Source organism: Palaemon carinicauda, chromosome 23 (assembly GCF_036898095.1).
Source record: "Palaemon carinicauda isolate YSFRI2023 chromosome 23, ASM3689809v2, whole genome shotgun sequence".
Taxonomy (NCBI): domain Eukaryota; kingdom Metazoa; phylum Arthropoda; class Malacostraca; order Decapoda; family Palaemonidae; genus Palaemon; species Palaemon carinicauda.
Window position 1 is genome coordinate 98660502 of NC_090747.1, and position 23584 is coordinate 98684085.

Below are 23584 nucleotides of genomic sequence, written 5' to 3' on the forward strand. Positions count from 1 at the left end.
TAAACCATTCAGTCCAATGGTGTTGGGCGCCATCTGCAGCTAGTAATCCTGCACTACACTCAATAATAGTAGGTTGACCTCAGCTCCAGAGTCAACGAGAGCCTGCAGCGCTCCCGATGGAAACTCAGACAAGGTCACTAGGACAACCGTGAGTGGTACAGGAGCCAACTATGCCAGGTTAACTGTACAAAGGGTTTCTGCTTCCTCCTTGGACAAGTCATTTGGAGAAGCTTTGGACAGTGTTGAGGATAGGCTATCACTGGCCAGTCCTGAAAGAGTCATTGGATGCGCAATGACCTTTTCAGGATGAGAGGTAATCTTGGAAATCGAGGTTTCCAAGGCTGCTAGCGGAATACTGGGAGAAAGCTTCCTAGCCCTTGCTCCCTCCTTCGATATAGCAACTAAGCTCTCTCTCCATCCAAGCAAGGACTAGGGAGGGTCAAACAATGGCTACTGATGACTCAGCAGGTAGACTTATAGGGTCTATCAAATCCCTTGTCCTTAGCTCACAAGGTTTAGAATTGCCCATAACTTATATCTGGGTGGGAGCTGTTAGACCCCAAAAAGGAATTATTCGACTACTGTACATCGCAATGATATAACTTCTAAACTTCCACCTAGTGACTTCATCATCAATTCATTTGACTTGCCTTTATCAATAAATGCCTTCCATATTATCATACACTCAGGTTGTTATCTTTTCTTCTTTTCATCAGGTGGAAGGCGAAGAGAAAAAACTGCGGGACAGATCGTCGCTCTGGTCATAATTGGCCTGGTGTTTGTCGCCATCATCTTATTAGTGGTAATTTCGAGCCTTCAGCACGACAGGATTATGGTGGGTATTACATATGTTTTGGTCTCCCTTATAGGAAACTATCTCAGTTTACCTTACAGGCTATTAGGCCAGTGTTTAGATGCCTTAAGGCCCTCGCCCTGGGGCTACCGTAGCTATGCCCCATCTGTTTCAAGATTTTAATCGCGTCTTATAACATCAGCACTATAGGAGAGAATACTCGAGTGCCATATGTGGATGAGATCATGGTGAGGGGCAGATAGTCATGCTCTTTGCACTCCCCAAGAGAGATTAGCTCACCAAACATCCAACTGGGCTTGGGTTGAGACATAGCAGCCCCTTATGTTCTGATAAATATTTGTCTGTTTCTTACAGTTGCTTGTTAGATTAAAATCCTCATTATTATTTAACGTGATCTATCTGACAATTATATCTATATTGTAGAATATCCATATTTATTTATATATTTAATTAAAACTCTATTCCTCTGTATTTTCTTTCACATATGAAGAATCTGTTTGATAAGAATTTGCTTCAAATGTACGGCCTTTATATTACTGAATTATGACTGCACATTGCTGCAATGCTCACAAATATACATATAATAAGATTATACACATACATACATGCGTACATACATACATACACATATGAGCTGAGTTTATCTACTTGATATTTTCTACAGGGACTAAAAGATAAAAGACCATCGTTTGGCGACATTTTTCAAGAACAAGAATCAGACTCGTCTGAACAAGAGACGGAAACACCGCTGTTGCCACCTAGAGGCTCTGTAATAATGGTCAGTATTCCAATTCTCTTCAAATAATAAGTTGGAAAATTCAATGATAAAATTATCATAAAATCTATTAAATTTGCATTTCTAAGCTGAATTGAGCTGGGAAAGTAAGGTGGAGGGTTTTTTGTGCCATTTTAGATATTATATTTGTTGTCTTATATTAAAAAACTTTGGTTAAAGCACTTTCTTCTAATTCTTTTGTATTCTGTTTGACTTCATTTGTATTGAAATTAGGATTATCGACTATCTCCCTAAGATAGGGACAACATTTTATCAGAGCAAATATAAATTCTGAATCCTATTCTGTGGAAAAACTGATAAAATGTAATGTACAGGAATAGTCATTCGTTTGTTTCAGATTACCCAGAACTTACATCTGGGCGGGAGCTCTTGGACCCCAAAAAGAAATTATTCGATTACTGTACATGTACCGTATATTTCCGCGTATAAGACAACCATTAGATAAAACGAGATAGAAAATTAGGATAGAAAAGGAATTATTCGATTACTGTATACAGTATGTACCGTATATTTCACGTATAAGATGACCATTAGAAAAGACGAGATGGAAAATTACGATAAAAAGAAATTATTCGATTACTCTACATGTACCGTATATTTTCGCGTATAAGACGACCTCTAGATGAGACGAGTTCGAAAAGTAAGCAAATTTTATACACACAAACTCGATCCTAATGAAGAACAAAGTAACTAGATATAAGTAAAAACTAGAATAAACCAAATCGGTCGAAGGAACTTACTTAAAAGTCCTATTTCCCCAATCAGGAAGAACAAACTCTGTGGGAGGCCGTGGAAAAGGACGACCTGGAGACCGTCAAGCACCTGCTGGATCAAGGGTACCATCCGGACGATGCTGAGGGCGATCGCATCTCTTCGCCCTTCATGGACGCCCACCTCTTGGGGCGGAGGGAAATCGTCGACCTCTTCGCCTCTTTCAAAGGGGAGAAGTACACAACGCCACAAGACGATCTCGTCAAATCTGTTCTGTATGTAAGTTTGACGAGTGACCCTTTGGAGGGACTTAGCCATTATTGTATAGATGAACTTTTGAGTTGTTGTAAAATATTAAAAAGATTTATCATCTTTGCTAGAAGAGCCATTATTGTTAACTAGTGTACGCAACTCTTCAAAATCTTGAATGTTGAATGCTTAGATGACTGAATGTGTAGAGATACGCAAATACATTCGTACACATCTCAATCTTACCAGGGTACAACTACTGTCTTTCCCTTTACTCGAGTTATAAATCTGGCAGTGCTGCTGTACCTAACTGGATAGAAATATAAAAGAATCGGGAAAAACAGGAAAGATACAGAGATAGATTAATAGATTATTTTGTCAAATATTAAAGAATATTATATTGTGGTTTCATGTCGCTCAAATCAGTTCCCAGTTCCACAACATTCGTATTTTTTACTCATTTCCAAATGTTGGGTATTTTCTTAATGCATCTGGTGCATTAAGACCTTAATTTATCTTTTGCAAGTTCAGAAGAAGGTTTTTCTCACTAAGAAAGACATTATCATCTCTGGATTAATCAGTCATTGGAATACTGCTGTAAATTCCTCATCCATATATTATTTTAGAAATCACTTTGGAATTGTAATTCAGAAGATGAAACCCCTGACAAGTGATTTTTCCACCCAGGAACTGGAGCGTAACATGAAGGAAGTTTTCCTAGCGGCCGAGGTTGGAATGTACGAACACGAGCAAGGCGTCCAGGCCCTGCTGAAGGCCTACAATCTTCCAGCGACTATTTGCGACAGTCATGGACGTTCCCTCCTGCATTATATGGTCTCAATCACTGCTATGGATGGCATTCCTCCTTGGCAACCAAGGGACATGAGGAGTTTCTTTTCTGGTCACGAGTTCTGCGCTAACGCTGTCGATCATTTAGGTGGCGTTCGCGAACATTTGACGTTAAACTCAAACAGATACAATTGAACTCTAAAATTCAAATTGAAGAGTTTCAATAAACTTTTTTCTTTATAAATCCAAATACAAAATAATTTGAATTGATACTAAACAGAATATGCCAGCAAAAAAAATTCTTCAGATTATTTATTAATGGCGTGGAAATACTCTTTCATTTGCTTCTTTTAGAACCACTGATACTTCTTGGAGGTAAATTTTTTCGAGTAATAGAGCGAAACATTTTTTTTTATTTTTTATCATCAGGAAGAACAGCGTTGCACGAGCTGTCTCAGCACCCAAGGGCAGTGGAAGCGGATGTCATTTGGGACGGCAAAGAGTGGGCGTTACCAGAGGCTTGGTTGGCAATGGCTCGTCTTCTTGTGTCTAATGGTTGTGACCCCAGGATCCCTGATCATAAGGGAAAACGGCCACACGAGTTGGCCCGGGAAGTGGGAAATGTGGAATTAGCACATTTCCTTGATGAAGTAAGAGAGAAAGAATACTGTAGCACATTAATTTATATATATCCAATGCATATCTCAGACAAACTTTTATTATATGAGATGAAACTATCCTTGTCTGAGTAAAAATGTCAATCAAGGAATCAGAATATCTTCTTAAGCATAAACTTTGGTTTTCAGAAGTGCATAGAATTAGACGACAGTGGTCCAGCTAATGGCGTAGATCTCTTTGACGATTTAGTCAACGCTGCGAGACAGGGTGACACTTCTCGCCTGCAGAAGCTTCTAATAACAACTCCCACCTTGCCGGTGAGTGCCCAAGAGGATCCGCTAGTCGAAGCCATTCGCCACCACCAGAGGGACGCTATGTTCATGCTTCTTGCAGCAGGAGCCCCAATAGGCAACAGATCTATTGGCGAAGTCACGCCATTGGAAGCTGCTCATAATACGCTTGGATTAGCTGCTTGTTTCCCTGCACTATTAAGAAAAGTAAGTCTTGAGCCACAAGCATATTTTAGTATTTTCTCTCCATACTATTTTTGGTCTCTTATGAAATTATTCCCCTTCTAATATTGCCATATTCACATTTGTTTATTAGCTTCAGTTTATTTTCTGAGAGCCCTGTATCACTTTGAATCATGTTAGATTGTGATTTGAGAATATTGTTTATATAACTCTTGTATCATTGTGTCATAAGTATGACTGACAATATTTATCGCAAAAGTTTATAAAGACATTTATATCTACATAAAATCTCAATGTATATACTAATAGGTAAGCTAACTTCACAATTGCTCTACCTCTCAGGTGTTCTACGAGAGAATGGAAGACGAAATTGCAAAGGTATCCCAGGAAGACGAATCCCTCAAGCCGCTTCGCCAAAGTATGACTGCGTATAACTTACAAGTAATGGATGTAGGTAGCAGAGCCAGGTGGATATTCCAGGCAAAAGATGAAGTCGCGCGATCCAAAGAAGCCCGACTTTTGCTCTTGCAGTCGTCAGAACTAGGATTACCCCTAACTTGTCAATTGATTGGTCTTGAAAATTACTGTCTCCATTCCATGCCAGGGGAACCTAACCCTTTTCAAAAGGCTGTGGAGAAATGCCATATCCAAACTCAGTTGGTGCTATACAGGGAGATTGGTATGTCCCCATTTACTTTTGACTCATCCCATGATTTCTTTTGGTGCCTGCTGGATGATTTTTGGACCCATGAACTCAAAACTCTGGAAAACCTTTGTCAAATGGAAAGCAAAGTGGCTGTAAGAATTGAACTACAGAATAAATTGAAAAAGCTGAGACAGATGAGAAACGGAAGCCTAACTAATCAAGTGTACAATTCTTCTGAAGATGATATGTGTTTGTTTTTATATACTTTGGCAAGGCACGGTTTAGTTACCATTCTGCACGTAATACTCAATCGCTTTGAAAATCTTGAAATAGATAAAGTTGTTCAAAGACATTATGGATATACTATGTTGCACACTGCAGCTGCATTTGGAAGAATGAATATAATAGAATATCTTTTATGCAAAGGAGCTTCCGTAGAAGTAACGTGCGTTGGCCATTATACCCCATCGCACATTGCAGCGGTAACCGGTCACAAGAAATGTTTTGAATATCTTCAGGGTTATACAAAATTGATCACGATATCTAGGGACATCAGGTGTTCTGTAGGCCTGACTGCCATTGAGTTGATGAACAGCTATGAAGGCCTATGCTCTAACATTGCTTTTCCACAATTACCTCATGACACTGCTCTCCTAATAAAGAATGAGAGGAACGAACAAGCACAAGCCTATGGAATTATTAAGAGAAGGGGAATGGCTTTAAAAATTTCTTCAATTTCTAACCTGCTGCAGCAGTCAAAGGCTAAGCGCTGCAGGGGAATCGACATGGAAGACGTCAGTCGACTCGTGCAGACGGAAATCCACAATTTGGAAAAACTGTTAAATGAATCTGGCTGTCAAGGGACCATCATTCCAGTTGGTTCATTTCACGAGGGCCATGAAGTATTTGATATCAGTGAAATCAATTTCTTCTATGAGCGATCTGATATACACAATCAAGAAAATTTAAGTTATGAAGATTTTATAGATGAGGATAGGGTAATCATTTCTATTGAGAGTGATTCCGAAAATTCTATTTGTGCTGGTAATGCTTTTCTTAACACATTTCTTCAAAATATTCAAAACATTCTGATAAAATTCACCCCGGGTTCACCTTGCATATCTCTAGTGCCGCCTTTTGTCAAGCAAGCACCAGATGGTGTGTATCTGTTCTGGATGATATTGATAAAGGATCAGATTAAGCTCGTACGAACTCTCATTATGCCAGTGCTACCAATCGCGTGCCCCTGTGACGACGTTAATCCATGTCTTCCTCCAGATCTGATTAAATACGCTGAGGGAAAATCTGACTTGCCCCTTCACCTTCTCAATTGTGATGGGGAGTGGCTATACTGTGCATACACTCTTGAAGAAGTGGCCTTCCAGAACTTGACAGGGAATCAAAGGATGGTTTGGATTGCGTGCATTATGCTGAGGAGATTACTATTGAACAGCTGGTGGTCAACAAGTTTCAACTTCAGAAACTCCCTCAAGCAGTGGCACACTCTGTCCTTGGGGCAGGAGTTGCTTCCTGAAAGAGGCATGAGGTCTCTCTTCCTAACGGAAATTGTCGAATCTCAGGAATGGGAGAGACGCCACCTGGCCGAGAGATTGATCTCGGTCTTTACCCGCGCGTGTAAACGGGACTTGAGGGAGAAGCTGGTTCCCAAAGAATATATAAATTCTTTCGTTACTCCGAGACATTTCTGTTGCCGAGTAAAGGATTCAGTCTGTGGTGTCTTGCAGTATCTCGAGGAGCTTCCGGAAACTGAACCTCATGTTCAGGATAAGGTTGTTAAATTTGCAGAGCCTTAAGAGAGTATTTTATGGTTTCTTTGTAATATATACAGTATATATAAACAACAAATGCAGCCGTTTCTAATCCACTGCAGGACAAAGACCTCAGACATGCCAAATCATGTCCGGGGTTTGGCCAGTTTTCATTACCATGCCGGCTAGTTCGGACTGGTAATAGTATGAGATTTTTATCTGATCACACAGCAAGCCAACCTAGTATGGGTGACCCTGACTAGTAAAGCTAGTATATATACATACATATATATACACATAGTATATGTAAGGCAGCACTTTAATTAACCTATAGGTTAGGAAATAGAAAGACGGCATTTGATGGAAACACAACTAGTAAGCTGTCCAAGAACGATGTCATCTGTCTCCCTATGAAACCTTGCTTAACCTTACTATTGACATTGTTTTAACTAAATTAACCAATTGTTCTACCTGTCAGAACAACCTTGATTGACCTAGCTAGACTTGTGCAAGTCTCAAGGTTCAATGTTTGCACCATCTTAAAACCTAGCTCCAATCAGTTTGTAGATTTCTACTTTACCCTTTTCCCACTTCTAGTCATCTTGCTGTCCATTCTTTTTTATATTTTACCTCATAGTGCAATTACAGTGTTTTCCCACGTTGTGCCTCAGTATGCAATGGCCTTCACATCCACAGTGCTTTGCTATATGACCCAGATTATGTAAATTTTAGAAAAACACCTCAGAACATCTCCAGCCTTATCCCAACAATGCCAGCTCTTTCCTCCCTTGCCAGTTTGCTAATTCCCATTTGTCCTTGTCTCAATGCCATTCCACCATAATATATATTACTCCATTCACAAATGATGGTTCTTGTTATAACCGTGTTATACTGTATTTCCTTATTCTTACAGATTCTTACAGACGTTTACCTGGAAGAGGCCCTAGGGGGCCTGTGGCTCCAGTATGGTAGCCAGGACACTATGTGGGTGGCGGTGGCACGTGTTTATCTGAGCTTTATAATTGAATTTTTGATCCTGTGTTTTCCAAAGTTTATCAAGTCTTGACTCAAACTGTGTCACTGTCTCGGAGTGTACCACCTCGTCCGGCAAATTGTTCCAAACGTTAACCACACGGTTAGGGAAGGAGTATTTGCAACGGTTCAGCCTGGCTCTTGTCTTGAATAATTTCTTATCATGGCCCCTTGTCACACTATCCTCCCTTATCCTGAAAAGACCCTCAGTACACTCCTTATCATACTTGTTGTTGACGATCTTAAATGTTTCAATCTGATCTCCTCTCTTATCATAACAAATATCTCCTTCCTGGCTAGCACAGTGGTAATTCATTAGCCTAGCATTCACATTGCAGCAGATTGATCCCAGCATGGGAATGTGAATCTAACCTGTTTACTGGGAAGGATACTGCTGCGGTTGGGCACCACATTGAGCAGTTAGGCTTGCCCAGCTGATGTTCCTGTGTGCATCTTTATGAACGATACTCAAAATGAAAACAGACATCTTTACTTCCTTGCCCTTTTTTTACATTTATTTAGCATCTGTAAGTCTGTATTGTCAAATGTTTTAGTTGTACAAATAAAATTTAATGTCTAATTGTAGATAAAGTGTAAAAGGAATATAATTAAAAATAATTTATATAGCTTTTAGAGTACTGCAATATGATATATCACTTTTATTTGTTTTATAAAGACTTTTAATCACCTTTCTAGATGTTTTTAGTTTAAGATTTTTCATAAAACAATGAACAGTTTTGTTGTACAGTAATATTGAGCTGAATAAAGTTTTTCTCTCATTCATTCAATTATCTATTTGTTTGAGAATATCTTCATTAATTCATCTGTACCATTTTCAAGGATTGCCCGATTTTACCAAACAGATAAAAAACGTTTTTATCCTAAAAGTTAGACAGAATAAGGTTTTGCTCTCTGGTTTGAGTAGCTGTAGCCAAAATCTAAGTAGCCTATGTAGTTAAGTTTTGTCTATAGCTAAGAAATTAAATCGTACAACAGAGAGAGAGAGAGAGAGAGAGAGAGAGAGAGAGAGAGAGAGAGAGAGAGAGAGAGAGAGAGAGAGAGAGAGAGAGAGAGAGAGAGAGAGAGAGAGAGAGAGAGAGAGAGAGAGAGAGAGAGAGTATCCTGGACAAATAATACTATTACTATAGTTTATAATACGTTTGGTTATATTTCAAGAACTTTTAAGTGATAAATATAAATAGCGTAAGGGGGCCCTTGGTCTTATAGCATTCTACTTTTCCAATTAGGGTTGTACCTTAGCTAGTAATAATGATAATAAATAGTGATAATATTGATGATAGTGGAATTCTTATTAGCATTTAACCAATATTACCTAAAATAAAATCCTGTTCACTGTAATGAACACAACTAAGAACAGTTTATATATGCATATTCAGGCTAACCACACCTCGTGTTTGCAAGGAAAATTGCATAAAAACTTTATGCAAACAATGTGAATAGGCAAATGTCTGTAAGGAAGGTATATATGGTATCATGGTATTCCACAAGTTATGAATTGATATCAGCACCAACGGGGTTAAAGAAATTCCTAGTTGGAAAAGCAGATGCTATAAGCCTAAAGGCTCCAACAGGAAAAATATCCCAGCGAGGAAAGAAAATAAGGAAAGAAATTACAAGAAAGGAATAAGAACAATAATATTAAAATAAATCTTTCATCTATAAACCATAAAGACTTCAAAATATCAATAGAAAGAGAAATAAGATAGAATAGTGTGCCTGAGTGTACCCTCAAGCAAGAGAACTCTAACCCAAGACAGTGAATGACCATGGTACAGAGGGTATGGCTCTACCCAGGAATAGATAGCAATGGTTTAATTTCGGAGTGTCCTTCTCATAGAAGAGCTGCTTACCATATATATATATATATATATATATATATATATATATATATATATATATATATATATATATATATATATATATATATATATATATATGAGCGATTAATTGTACTTTACTTAATTTAAGGCCTGTTGTCCTGGACCTGTCACACAAGGAAAATCCCAGTGCCCTGTAGGACATACGATATTTTTTCATCGTACAGATATATTTCTTATAAGGAAAATATTATTTCCTGGCGAAACATTGATCAATATCATTATTAGAATAAAGATTCAACTTGAAAATAAAGAAAATAAAATAAGAAAATCAAATTTACTAAGAAGATTGGCTTCATGGCTTTGGTGTTCTTTGGAACCTTTCGGTGTTTACATAATGGCTGCATCCCATGATTTCAATTTAATATTACAATTTATTTATTATTTTCGCATATATAAATATTTAAACTAATATAAAATAAGTTTATTATTTATATAAATGTATAATTATATATAATATTTAAATAAAACTAGCTTTTAAATCCATATTTAAAATATTTTTTTAAAGAAACGCAACTTAACTAAACAAGTTTCAACCGTATCAGGGTTGCCAGTTTGGCATTTTTTTCCGGCCAAAAAAAAACTCAAATTTCACCTTTTGTATTTAAATAGGTTGGCCTTTAGTAATATGAAAAAAAGCCGAGCCTTAAATACTCTATTTTTGACCTTTTTCTATTAATGGGTTGACCTTTTAAAGCCTCTGTTGATTAGAAATTGACCTTTTTCTCATTTAGAAAACCTGGCAACCCTGAAGCGTATATTTGGGTCCATATGTTTTGCTGTTGTAACCGCAAATTAAAACACAAGTCATCCTGAAGTTCCCCGTAAGAAATACCTTTTCTACATTAACTACACATTAAAGGTAATGTATTTCTTCGATTTATGTTAGATTAACAGTTAATGAACATACTGTGAATCAATAGTTTTATAAATGTTTTAAATTGTTCTACTAATTATGGAGAAATTCCGAAGTTCATGTCACTTCTGCCGATGTTTCTTGTTGTGGTGGTGTACCGGTATAGCCAAATACTAAATTCACTATTAATATTAAATATTTTATTGATTTTTTTAACTTGTTTCACCATTTTCGTAGTAATTATTTCCATATAATTGCTGTAAACCAGTAAAATATAGCTACATAGCGTAAGTAATGGAACTGTCTTGGGCCGTTTAATTTTTCGCTAAAATTTACAATATAAATTGATTGGCTCATCAAATACATTAACCTTAAGTATTTCTAAACGTTTTTAATTAATTTCAATAATATTTCTGACCTTTAATTGGTTATAAATCACTTTTTGTTGTATATCATATCCTCCTCTTATGTTAGGCTATGGTCTGGCCCTTCTAGTGACAAGCAAGAAGGAATTTATTAAGTATTTCAGAAAGTAGTTTTATATATAAGTTATATAAATGCAAATGAAATAATTCGATAGATATATAGTTTGTGTTATCTGTAACTATACGCACGAACAAAATATATAGCCATGAAAAATGCCAGAATGTGTTCTTACCTAAGCTAGTATGCGGATTTTAATATTACGGTTTAAGCCATTATCGGGTATTTGATATTTTCTAACACGTAAATCTTCTTGGAAGAGTTTGTATATCGACGGCCAGGGCCATTCTGCACGCGTACAAAAAGGGAATTTCCTTCCCATTTTAGAGCCGTTCTTAAACCGTGGCCGTCGTACTTTTACGAACCTTGTGTCTGTTGTTCTGCAGAACTGTGTCCGTCGTTCTGCAAAGCCTCTACATAAGAACACCACCTAACCTAACCTACGAGCTGTGTTCTTATCTGCTTACCCAACAAGGGGCCTGTAGAAGGTAGGATTTCCTTGATGTATAGGACCAGAGGGGCCTTTGTATATCAGCGGCCAGTTCCTCCCGCGTGGATAAAAAATAGACAACTAACTTAAACTTTACCTTCTAACCTAACCTTGCCTAACGATGGGGCTAACGCTACCCCCCTTACACTGCCGTATTCTTAGTCAGCCGTCATCATACATACAGGTGGCCGCTATCATACATACACTCCGTACCAGAAAATCAGCCCAGTTTTTTTAGCATGTCCTGTGTTTGCATCGCAATCCGCCTCGCTCGTAGCAATCGTATTTTGTAAAGGTTATTTATTTTACAAGTAATGTACTGTAAATAGACACAATGGGTGGAATGTACAGTAAACTGTAATTTTTATGAAAATGAGGAAGAAGATTTGGCACATTTTTTGTTGTTTTGCCAGGACTATAGAAAAGACAGGAATGAAATCATTGAGCTTCAACAACCATATGAGAAAGACTTAAAGGTAATAGGATTATTTTTTTATTTAGTGAAACAAATACTGTATATATAGATATATAAAAAAAAAAGAAGTATTAAACCTGATGTGGAGGAAAAGACCAAACAGTATAAGAAGATAATAGAAAATTATAAGTCGCATTTTGTTAAATTCTGGACTAGGGTAGGCCTCACCTAACTCGCATTCCTGTAATTTTTAGCTATAAAAGTTAACAAATTGTCCCGTTTCATATGGCAAATTACGTCTTACAGCATTGAATTATTTGATATTATTTTATGACAGATTGCATTATTAACTTTGGATACAAAATCTGAGATTCATAATTTCAGTTGCATTTGTATCTCAGTGTGTTAGTAAGTTAACCCTTTTACCCCCAAGGTAAGGTTAAATTTCGAGCACATTTTGCTATATATTTGTTTAAAATTGCCCTAACAGCCTTAATTTTTGTCATAGAGAGGTCAGGTTAGTCTCATTCTTTTGGAAAATGTCTGAAGTTTCTCAAAAAAGGATAAAAAATATGAAAAAAAAAAATTTTAGCATTTTTTTGCAAGGACGTACCGGTACGTCCATAGGGGTAAAGGGATGAGTTTTGTGAAACGTACCAGTACGTCCTTTGGGGGTAAAAGGGTTAAATTTCGAGCACATTTTGCTATATATTTTTTTTAAATTGCTCCAACAGCCTTAATTTTTGTCATAGAGAGGTCAGGTTAGTCTCATTCTTTGGAAAATGCCTGAAGTTTCTCATAAAGTTATCAAAAACATGTAAATAAGAGTGTTTTGCGAGAACGTACTGGTACATCCTTTTGGGGGCGAAAGGGTTAAGGAACTTCTGTAGTAGAACTATTTAGGCTTTTACTATAAGTATCCTCGTTCCCACTTTTTTTTCTTCGATCCTGCTATCTTAAACGATCAACTTTTTACTTTTTATTCATACTGCAACTGATGAGGAATTTTCATTTTAGCCTGTCCAGATTTTTGAAGGATTTTCATATAAATCAAATGTGAAAAAAAAAAATATTTGGAAATGAAGAATACCTTCCAATTGTTTTATAGCATTTCCGTTGAATGAAAATATTTTGTGGTTGCATTATTATTATTATTATTATTATTATTATTATTATTATTACTACTTTCTAAGCTACAACCCTAGTTGGAAAAGCAGGATGCTATAAGCCCGAGGGCCCCAACAGGGAAAATAGCCCAGTGAGGAAAGAAAATAAGGAAATAAGAGAAGTAATTAATAATTAAAATAAAATATTTTAAGAACAGTAACAACATTAAAATAAATCTTTCATATATAAACTATAAAACCTTTAAAAAAACAAGAGGAAGAGAAATAAGATGGAAAGTTAGCCCAAATGTACCCTCAAGCAAGAGACCTCTACCCCAAGACAGTGAAAGCTGTGGTACTGAGTCTATGGCACTACCCAAGACTAGAGAACAATGGTTTGATTTTGGAGTGTCTTTCTCCTAGAAGAGCCGCTTTCCACAGCTTTTATTTCCTTTACGATTCAGGACAGATACAGAATACATGTGATTTCTCCAAGCATTTTTATTGTATGAATCTTTTTATCTATATCATATAACACCAAAATGCTTGTCTGACTATTTCGTAATTCATTTTAATTTTTTCCAGATGTTTTTGACCCGAAGTGAATACGATCGTGGTGTGAACACCTTTTCCCCAGAAGGACGTTTATTCCAAGTAAGTACACTGCAGCACAGTTGCCAAAGAGTATTATTTCAGTATTATTTTTGAAGACTTAATATCCTGTGTGACTATAAAAAGCATTGGAAGAGATCGGTGGAAAAAGTTTGACCACTAAAAATAGGGAATTATTACTGTACTGTATATATCTTAAGCTAGTGATGGGTGGTGTTTAAAGATTTAAAGGTCGCTCATGAATGGCAGAGGCAAGTGACAGTGACATTGCCCCATCAAGCAGGATAGAATGCCCTAGAGACTGACCATATATACATATGACCAGCGCCCAAGCTCCCTCTCCAACCAAGCTAGGACCAGGGAGGGCCAGGCAATGGCTGCTGATGACTCGACAGATAGACCTGTAGGCTCCCCCTAACCCCCCATCCTTAGCTCACAAGGATGGTGAGATTGTAGTGACCAAAGGAACTAACGAGTTTGAGCGGGTCTCGAACCCCAGTCTGGCAATCACCAGGCAAGGATGCTACCACCAGGCCATTACAACCCTGGATGGTATCTTAATGACAATGAATATAGTATAGGAATTGAAGATGATTTTCAATCTATTTATTTGACCGATTGTTTGATTTCTTATTAATCTTTCAGGTAGAGTATGCCATCGAAGCAATCAAACTAGGCTCCACAGCTATAGGCATCCAGACGAGCGAAGGGGTCGTGCTTGCAGTCGAGAAGAGAATTACCTCGCCGCTCATGATACCAAGCACTATTGAGAAAATTGTAGAAATTGATCGCCATATTGGTAAGTAATAGAGCCTGGTTCACTGTAAAATGCTTTGAATATAAGAAGGATTATATCTTGAGTTTTAGAATCTAGCATTTTTATTACAGTACTTCTTCCAAGGAGGTTAAAAAATCACCTGCAAATCACCTGCTTTTATTTGTTTTTTTCTGGTAGCAGGATTACATCAAAACTTCCTGCCAAATTTTCACCAAATTTTAATACAAACAGGTACAGTATTATGATCCTGAAGAACCCATTAAAATTTGGATGTGCTCTGGATCAAGATAGCTATTCTGGTTTTTGTTATTGTTATTATACAGTAGATTCATTATTGTATTACTGTAATACAGTAATAGTATGATAATTCACGGTCAGCAGAAAACTACAGTAAAATTATTACCAGATCTTTGCTCAAACAGTATCCATAATGTTAAGATGCTTCGAGAAGTCCAAAATTATTACTAGATCTTTTCTCAGACTGTATTTGTACCGTTTAAAATGCTTCCAGAAAGCTGGTTTGGTCTGTAGAAATGAGTAAATTATAATTATTATTACTTGCTAAGCTACAATCCTAGTTGGAATAGCAGAATGCTCTAAGCCCAGGGCCTCCAACAGGGAAAATTGTTGACAATCTTCATTGTTTGAGGTCAGAAATCTATGATTGCTAATTATTTACTTTTTACTCTTAGGGAAAGGATTAATAATAGTTGCTAATTTATGTAATTGTGTTACAGGCTGTGCTGTTTCTGGTCTAGTTGCTGATTCCCGTACCTTAGTAGATCACGCTCGCGTGGAGTGTGCGAATCATTGGTTCGTCTACAATGAAGACATGAAAGTCGAGTCTGTAGCACAGGCCGTGTCAAATCTTGCTATTCGTTTTGGCGACTCCGATGACGACGGACCAGCAATGGTACAGTAATAGAATTTGTATTTGTAGTTATCAGCTGTTTATGTTGTCAATTTAGTATTTATAAGTACTTTATCCATGAGGACTGTCCAAAATGAACTAAGATTATGATTTGTAAGTAATTTATCCATGAGGACTGTCCAAAATGAACCAATATAATGAATTGCAAGTACTGTATCCATGAGGACTGTCCAAAATGAACCAATATAATGATTTGTAAGTACTTTATCCATGAGGACTGTCCAAAATGAACCAATATAATGATTTGTAAGTACTGTATCCATGAGGACTGTCCAAAATGAACCAATATAATGAATTGTAAGTACTGTATCCATGAGGACTGTCCAAAATGAACCAATATAATGATTTGTAAGTACTTTATCCATGAGGACTGTCCAAAATGAACCAATATAATGATTTGTAAGTACTTTATCCATGAGGACTGTCCAAAATGAACCAATATAATGATTTGTAAGTACTTTATCCATGAGGACTGTCCAAAATGAACCATTATAATGATTTGTGAGTACTTTATCCATGAGGACTGACCAATTGGACCCAGAAAATTATTTATAAGTACAGCTATGAGGACTGTCTAAAATGAACCAAGTATTTTACATATAAATGCTTTCTTTTAGTTGTAAATTTATTAGATTTAATCCAAATAATGGCATCCATTTTTTTGCAATTGCAGAAATCAGATTCAATACAGTGGCCTCCACAGAAAGTACACCTCTCACATTGTTTTTATTTAAATTGCATAATTCATCCAGGAAGTGTCTTTGATTTTAGGCTTGCAGGTCTTTTTAAAGTTAGTTCTCGATTTGTCGTAAAAAATCAACCAACTTTCAGGGTTGATTTAAATTTTGTAACTAGAGGATTAAATTTTTTCCAACTTAGATCGTGGAGAGTAGGGCTGTTTTGGAAAGAACTATTCCTATATATATTTAAATGGCGTGAATGAGTGATTAGGGAGCAGGTGTGGTGTCATTGTTTACGCTCCATAACTACACACATCTCGCTTGTTATATCTAACTGGGAGTGGTTGGGATAACTCCCGTTCCCCAACTGCCCCAGTCTCCAGACTTAGCTCACTTCAAACCTTTATGTTCTTTTCTGTACCCAAATTTGAAATCCTCTGAATGGTCACTGATGTCAGACAGTAGAAGAAAATCTAGTTCAAGACATTAATATCATATAATTAAAATGTTTTCCTGATTTTCTTTAAATGCAGATGTTATTTATATACAATATTTAATGCTTTTCCTTTTATTAACCCTTTTACCCCCAGGCTATTTGAAAATTTCCAACCTTTAACCCCCAGGGGTTATTTTTTTTCAAGCACATTTTGCAGTATATATATTTTTTTTAAATTGCTCTAACAGTCTTAATTTTCATCCTAGAGAGGTCAGGTTGGTCTCATTCTCTTGGAAAATGCCTGAAGTTTCTCAAAAAATTATCAAATATATGCAAAAAAAAAATTAAATGGGAGTTTTTTGCAAGGACGTACCGGTACGTCCACGGGGGTAAAGGGATGACTTTTGTGAAACGTACCAGTACGCCCTTTTGGGGGTAAAAGGGTTAATGTCATATAATTAAAATGTTTTCCCAATTTTCTTATATGTAAATATTATTTACATACAATATTTATTGCTTTTCCTTGTATTGAGACATTGTTTTCTACTTAGACGCCTGTTTCATTGGACAATTAAGATCTTTATACCATTAATCAAAAAGCTTTTCCAAAATTTATTTGTAAGGATTAAGACAAATTGTTTTTTACTTAAAGCTATTTTTGCTGTTATATAAGATTAATTCTTCCAATGAAGCAATGATGTCTGAAGAATAACTATAGTCCATTTCTTTTAGCGATTCATATTTGCTCCGACTCGCAACGGTGCCCTTTTAGCTCGGAAAAGTTTCCTGGTCGCTGATTGGTTAGAATTATCTTGTCCAACCAATCAGCGATCAGGAAACTTTTCCGAGCTAAAAGGGCACCGCTGCGAGTTGGTGCAAATATGACTCGCTAAAAGAAATGGACTATAGAATACAGTATACAGCTCTTCATATTTATTTATCCGTCAACAGAGTCGACCCTTCGGCGTCGCTATGCTCTTCGCTGGCATAGACAAAGCTGGAGCCCAGCTCTATCACATGGATCCGTCCGGCACATTCCTCGAGTTCGGTGCAAAGGCTATTGGGTCTGGATCCGAGGGGGCACAGCAGTCACTGCAAGAATCTTATCATAAGGTTAGTTTCTTGGTTTGATTAATATTGATAATGTATTTGTAATAATTTTTGTAAAAACAAAAGTCCACTACAGTGAATAAAAGTGAGTCCACTACAGCAAAATTATTTTCTTGTAGCCCTGTTGTAATCCTGGATTCTATTAATTTTGTGTGTGGGCCAAAGTTTAGTACATTAACCCTTTTACCCCCAGTCTATTTGGAACTTTCCTACCCTTAACCCCCAGGCTGTTTGGAACTTTCCGACCCCTAACCCCCAGGCTATTTGGAACTTTCCGACCCTTAACCCCCAGGCTATTTGGAACTTTCCGACCCTTAACCCCCAGGCTATTTGGAACTTTCCGACCCTTAACCCCCAGGCTTTTTTTTTTTTTTTTTTTTTAAGCACATTTTGCAATACATATTTTTTAAATTGCTCTAACAGCCTTAATTTTTGTCATAGAGAGGTCAGGTTGGTCTCATTCTTTTGGAAAATGCCTGAAGTCTTTTAAAAAATTATCAAAAATATGCAAAAAAAAATGTAAATGGCAGTTTTTTGCAAGGATGTACCGGTATGTCCATGGGGGTAAAGGGGTGAGTTTTGTGAACGTACCAGTACGTCCTTTGGGGGTAAAAGGGTTAGTTTTGTGTGTTGGCCAAAGATTAGTACATTAATGCATGTTTATTAGTTCTTGCACCATACTAATTCCATTATAAGTATTTGTAAATTAATTTGACTGAAAAGTAATTTCATCTTTTGCACTGTAGCTTAGAGGGTCTCTATAGAGACATACATATCGAACCCCCTTTTTTTTTTTCCTTATCTCCAATTCACAGGAGCATAATGATCAGCTTGTTTTTAGTAAACATCACTTCATATAACATAGTTTTAGGAAAATCTTTGCAGAGAAAGGGGTTACGCAAAGATTATTGGGAAAATAGAGATTTTCAAGTCATCTTAGAACTAAAATTTATACAAGATAGAACTTTACAACACTATTTATCAAATAACTGTTCACATTTCCTTTCCATTCATATTTCATAAAGTACAAGGCTGTTGAAAATGGCATGATTAATTGCTGTCGGTCGAAAGAAGGATCATTTCATGGGTACGGAATCTTTGGGATGTCATGAGCTAAAGAATTCTCTGAGAATTTAGTATCCAAAGAATTCTCTGAGGATTTGGTATCATGGGTGTTGATGTCTAGTTAACAGCATACTGTTTATCATTAACAACATGTTTTCTACTATGCTTATCCTATGTTCAAATGCAATTTACAGTAGTCTCTAGTTGGCCAGCAATTCAACATTTTCTTTTGGCTTGTAGAAGTTTACCATTGAGAATTCTATGGCAACAATGAGTTTTAACTACTGTCTCTGAATCAGGACCTAGGAGTTACTTCAATCTGAGCTATTCTGGGACTGTTCACATTTCTCCTTTTACTGCCTCTTAATTGAACTGGCATACCTGAGTTCCTATATCTGGATCACTCTTTTCTGTTTCCCAGTATTGTAGAGGGCATTGAAGTTCCAATGCATGGTATGAAATTAAGATTGTATCTGTGAATATGTTTGGCCATAGATCTGTGTTGGTGTTGGTTATCATTCAGGTACTTCACTCGTAAGAATAAGAGCATTGATAGTCATCATATCTTATCGTGCCAATATCGAACTCACACCATCGTTTGCCTCTCCGAGGTCTTGAGCTGAGCATTGAGGGCCCAATTGGCACCCTCATAGGATGTTCCATTGCTTGTAGTGTTGCCCCACATGGGCTTTCAGGGTTGGTAACTAATCCCTATTGGTGGAAGTTATCTCCAGTTTTTCCCCACTTTTACCCTTGCTGTGTTTATGGTTACCCAGTCCTCAGTCCTCCCTGGTGAGGGTTGTTCTACTGGGAAGCACCTCATTGGATGGCCATTGGTCACTTTCCCAACACTTCTCTAGCCTGTGATCAGCTGCATCTGCCCCCATTTCTTCTAGTCCATCTACTATTGCAAAAGCTTGTGTGGGATTTCAGTCTTCGCCTTGCTTCCTGGTGATTTTGGAGTTGATGCCTAGAGTCAGTAAATTGTTTATTCTTTTCAGATTTGGCTATTGTTTCTTGTCGGATATGAGGTGGCAGGATACCGGCTTTGTATAAAGATGGTAGAGGTGTTGATTTCAGTGTACCTGTAATAATCTGACAGGATTTATTTAGCTCTGGGTCTACCTTATATGCATAGCATGATCTTGCCCACACTGGTGCACAGTACTCCGGAGTAGAGTAGGAAAATGCCAGAGGTTTTTGGTAGACTCTTGAGTTAGTTCCATAGCTGGTGTTAGCGAGTTTACTGAGGAGGTTGTTCATAGTTGGTACTTTTTTTGTTTTTATTTGTGTGCTCTTTAAAGGAGAGCGTTCTGTCAAGGGTGACACCTAAATAGATTGAGTAGGGGTGGTTTTTCCAGTTCTTTTTCTCCCCATTTGATCTTTAGCTTTCTGTTTGCCTGTTGACCGTTCAGGTGGAAGGCATACACCTAATAAATCTTTATTTATCAAAATGAAATGTAACCTCTTCATAGGTGCTTAGCTTTTAATGTAATCGATCAACTTTGAATCATCTGTTGGCTTGGATTACTTTTTTCAGTCCATGACGTATGGGTTCTTTTTAAAGGATATTATCTAGGAATTATATTATGGAAATTGTCAGGTCGATCTTGCTTTCAAATTTTGATGTCTGAGAATATACAGTAATTTCCCCCATTTGATTTTTTAACTAAAGGTAATCATTTCTGACATCACAGGTCCTAATAGATTTTTTTTTTTATGATAAAATGTAACCTCTTAGTGGAGGTTTAGATTTTAATGTAATCAGTTGGTTTTGAATCGTATGTCGATATCGATTACTTTTTGAATGACCCGTAATGATTTCTGCCGTCACAGGTCCTAATAAATCTATTTATTATAATGAAAATGTAATCTCTTAATGGAGGCTTAGCTTTTAATGTAATCAGTCAGTTTTGAACCATCTGTTGGCATGGAATACTTATTGGATTACCTCATTACAGGTCGTAATAAATCTATTTATTGAAATAAAAATGTAATCTTAATGGAGACTTAGCTTCTAATGTAATCGGTCAGTTTTGAACCGTCTGATGACATGGAATACTTATTGGATTACCTCATTACAGGTCGTAATAAATCTATTTATTGAAATAAAAATGTAATCTTAATGGAGACTTAGCTTTTAATGTAATCGGTCAGTTTTGAACCATCTGTGGCATGGATTACTTTTAGATTACCCCATCGTAGGTTCTAATGGATCTTTATTAACCCTTTTATCCCCCATGGATGTACCGGTACATCCTTGCAAAAAAACTTCTATTTTAATTTTTTTTGCATATTTTTTACAACTTTATGAGAAACTTCAGGCATTTTCCAAAATAATGGGACCAACCTGACCTCTCTATGATGAATATTAAGGCTGTTAGCGTAATTTAAAAAAAATATATTGCAAAATGTGCTTGAAAAAAAAAAAACCTGGGGGTTAATGGTTGGAAAGTTCCAAATAGCGTTGGGGGTATAGGGGTTAAAATAGAATGTAATCTTAACCCTTTTACCCCCGGGGTATTTGGAAATTTCCAACCCTTAACCCCCAAGGGATTGTTTTTTTCCCAGCACATTTTGCAGTATATTTTTTTCAAATGGCTCTAACAGCCTTAATTTTTGTCATAGAGAGGTCAGGTTGGTCTCATTCTCTTGGAAAATGCCTGAATTTTCTCAAAAAATTATCAAAAAATATGAAAAGCAAATTTTTATAGCATTTTTTTGCAAGGACGTACCGGTACGTCCATGGGGGTAAAGGGATGGCTTTTGTGAAACGTACCAGTACGTCCTTTGGGGGTAAAAGGGTTAATGGAGGCTTAGCTTTTAATATAATCAGTCGGTTTTGAATCGTTCATTCACCTGGATTACCTCTTTCAGTCCATGACTCTTCAGGAAGCCCTGAAGATCGCCCTCACGGTGTTGAAACAGGTGATGGAGGAGAAAGTGAGCGGCTCCAACGTGGAGGTGGCAGCCGTGACCCCAGCTAAAGGATTCCACCGTTACCCACAAAACGAAGTCGAAGCCATCATATCTAGTATCTAGATTCTTAAGGTGTTAACGTAACTTATCCTGTCACCATTTGATACGAGTCTTTGGTTTGCACTTGAATGAAAAGCCATAACTGCCGCGGGATTCGGAATGTACTCCGTTTGTCGCGAGAGATTCCTTGATTGCAACTTTTGAAATTTTCATAAATCTTGCTTGTAATAATAAAGATATGATAAAATATGAATTGGATTCCATGCGACCAAAGCTTTATTTTTTGTTTTGACTTTGGCTCCTTAACATTAATATATATTTTTATCATTTGTGATATTCGTAGCAGCTTATCTGAGAGAGTTCAAGGTTTTGTTGTAGCCCCATATTTAATTATCAGGTGCACATGAAGGTTTTTCTAATGAAATGGAATTAATATTTTTTGTTTAATTTATTTCCTGTTGTCTTTTCTGGGTAGAGAAGCTCCTCAACTTTACAAACTTGATTGGTTCATAGAAGCTGTTTGTAAGTCGAAGTTTTTTAAAGTTTTCTTTGTTGAATATTGGCTTAACCTGAATTCCATACCTATGATTTCCAGTTGCAAAATTCAACAAATAGTTAGGTTTCATATGAAATAGATATCAGGTAATACGAATGTTGTTTTGCTTACTATATTAAGTGATATATTGTTTTATTACAGTACCGTATTTCTTTATCTTATCCCTGTTATTTTCAGTTGGATTTGTATCTGTGAATGATTGTAAGTTTGGGACCTTCTGTACTGCATTTTGTCAAAATCTCCGTATTCATAACTCGTGTCTCGTCACACCGCCAAAAAGATGCTGGGCTAGGTTAAAGAACCAATTCGCTTCCTTTCTTTCACAAGTCTCGTCATATTAAATATGAACGGATGAAATTTATTTCCTTTAAAGTTTTTTTTTTAGACATTATAAATAGTTCTAAACAAGAATTTTTTTTACAGATCATGGAAAGGCAAAAATTCAGGTGAATTTTCAGGCAGGTGAAAAGTTTAGGTAATAAGTTTATTGAAATTATTTGCACAAGACAATACAGTACCAATATGGAAATAGCACACATTTGGAAACAAGATTGAAAGAATATGGTGACTGCTTAAATCTTTGTCATCCAAAATTTGGGGGGTTTACTTTTTCAGATATGTATAGCATACAACTTTCTTGTTTTTTACTTTTCTGATAAGTATCCTACATTAGCGCCTTTTCATTTTTAGTTGATTTTTTGTAGTCGTGTTTGTCACTTTTTAAAAGTTGTTGAAGTTCATCTAACCCAGTTCTTAGAATTAACTCTGGCCATTTTTGTAGTTGCTCATAGAAAAATATCTTGAGTGATCTCTATTACGTACTTCAATCAACTGATGATAATTATAATTGACTACCTAGGAGACCTCAAAGGAACTTCAATTAAGTTTTCAATTCCCTAATGTCATTTGTACCATTACCCAAAATATTTCTTGTGGAGTGTTAGATATTTGGAAGGGATCACTTGAATTTGTAAACATTCAAAATCATGAGTTGTAGTGCTAATTATGAATTGGATGTTTTGGAATTTAGTCTTATAACCCACTGACTACATGGCATTCATGCATCGCTGGTCATTATGGCTGAAATTCTATACATCCATATCCATTCATCCATGATTTATAGATCTAGTGCAACATTATTTCACATTTTGTGGGATCAAATAGTTGCAATAAGAGTACCAGAGTCTTATTATGTTCTCTAGAAAAGCTAAAAGTTCAGATTGTGTGGCTTTTTAGATATGGTAGCTTAATTTCAGTTTTGGTCCTGCCACAGATACATACATACATATACC

At 36.6% G+C, this 23584-nt stretch overlaps 2 protein-coding genes across 2 annotated transcripts in view; both read left to right on the forward strand.

Annotated features, from left to right (window-relative positions):
• Positions 1–8391, forward strand: part of LOC137617283 (uncharacterized) — an 11659-nt gene extending 3268 nt beyond the window's left edge. Inside the window, exons 4-10 of the mRNA XM_068347278.1 lie at positions 717–835; positions 1479–1592; positions 2376–2600; positions 3258–3507; positions 3789–4009; positions 4166–4474; positions 4793–8391. Of these exons, the coding sequence (XP_068203379.1) occupies positions 717–835; positions 1479–1592; positions 2376–2600; positions 3258–3507; positions 3789–4009; positions 4166–4474; positions 4793–6910 (3356 nt within the window). The 3' untranslated portion in view covers positions 6911–8391. The remainder of the gene's footprint in view (positions 1–716; positions 836–1478; positions 1593–2375; positions 2601–3257; positions 3508–3788; positions 4010–4165; positions 4475–4792) is intronic.
• A 2163-nt stretch (positions 8392–10554) lies between these two features.
• On the forward strand, positions 10555–22171 carry Prosalpha5 (proteasome alpha5 subunit). The gene is made up of 6 exons (XM_068346878.1): positions 10555–10657; positions 13731–13799; positions 14403–14556; positions 15273–15448; positions 17534–17695; positions 21635–22171. Exons 2-6 carry the CDS (start codon positions 13731–13733, stop codon positions 21797–21799), a joined length of 726 nt encoding a protein of 241 aa, XP_068202979.1. The 5' UTR covers positions 10555–10657; the 3' UTR covers positions 21800–22171.
• The last annotated feature ends 1413 nt before the right edge of the window (positions 22172–23584 follow it).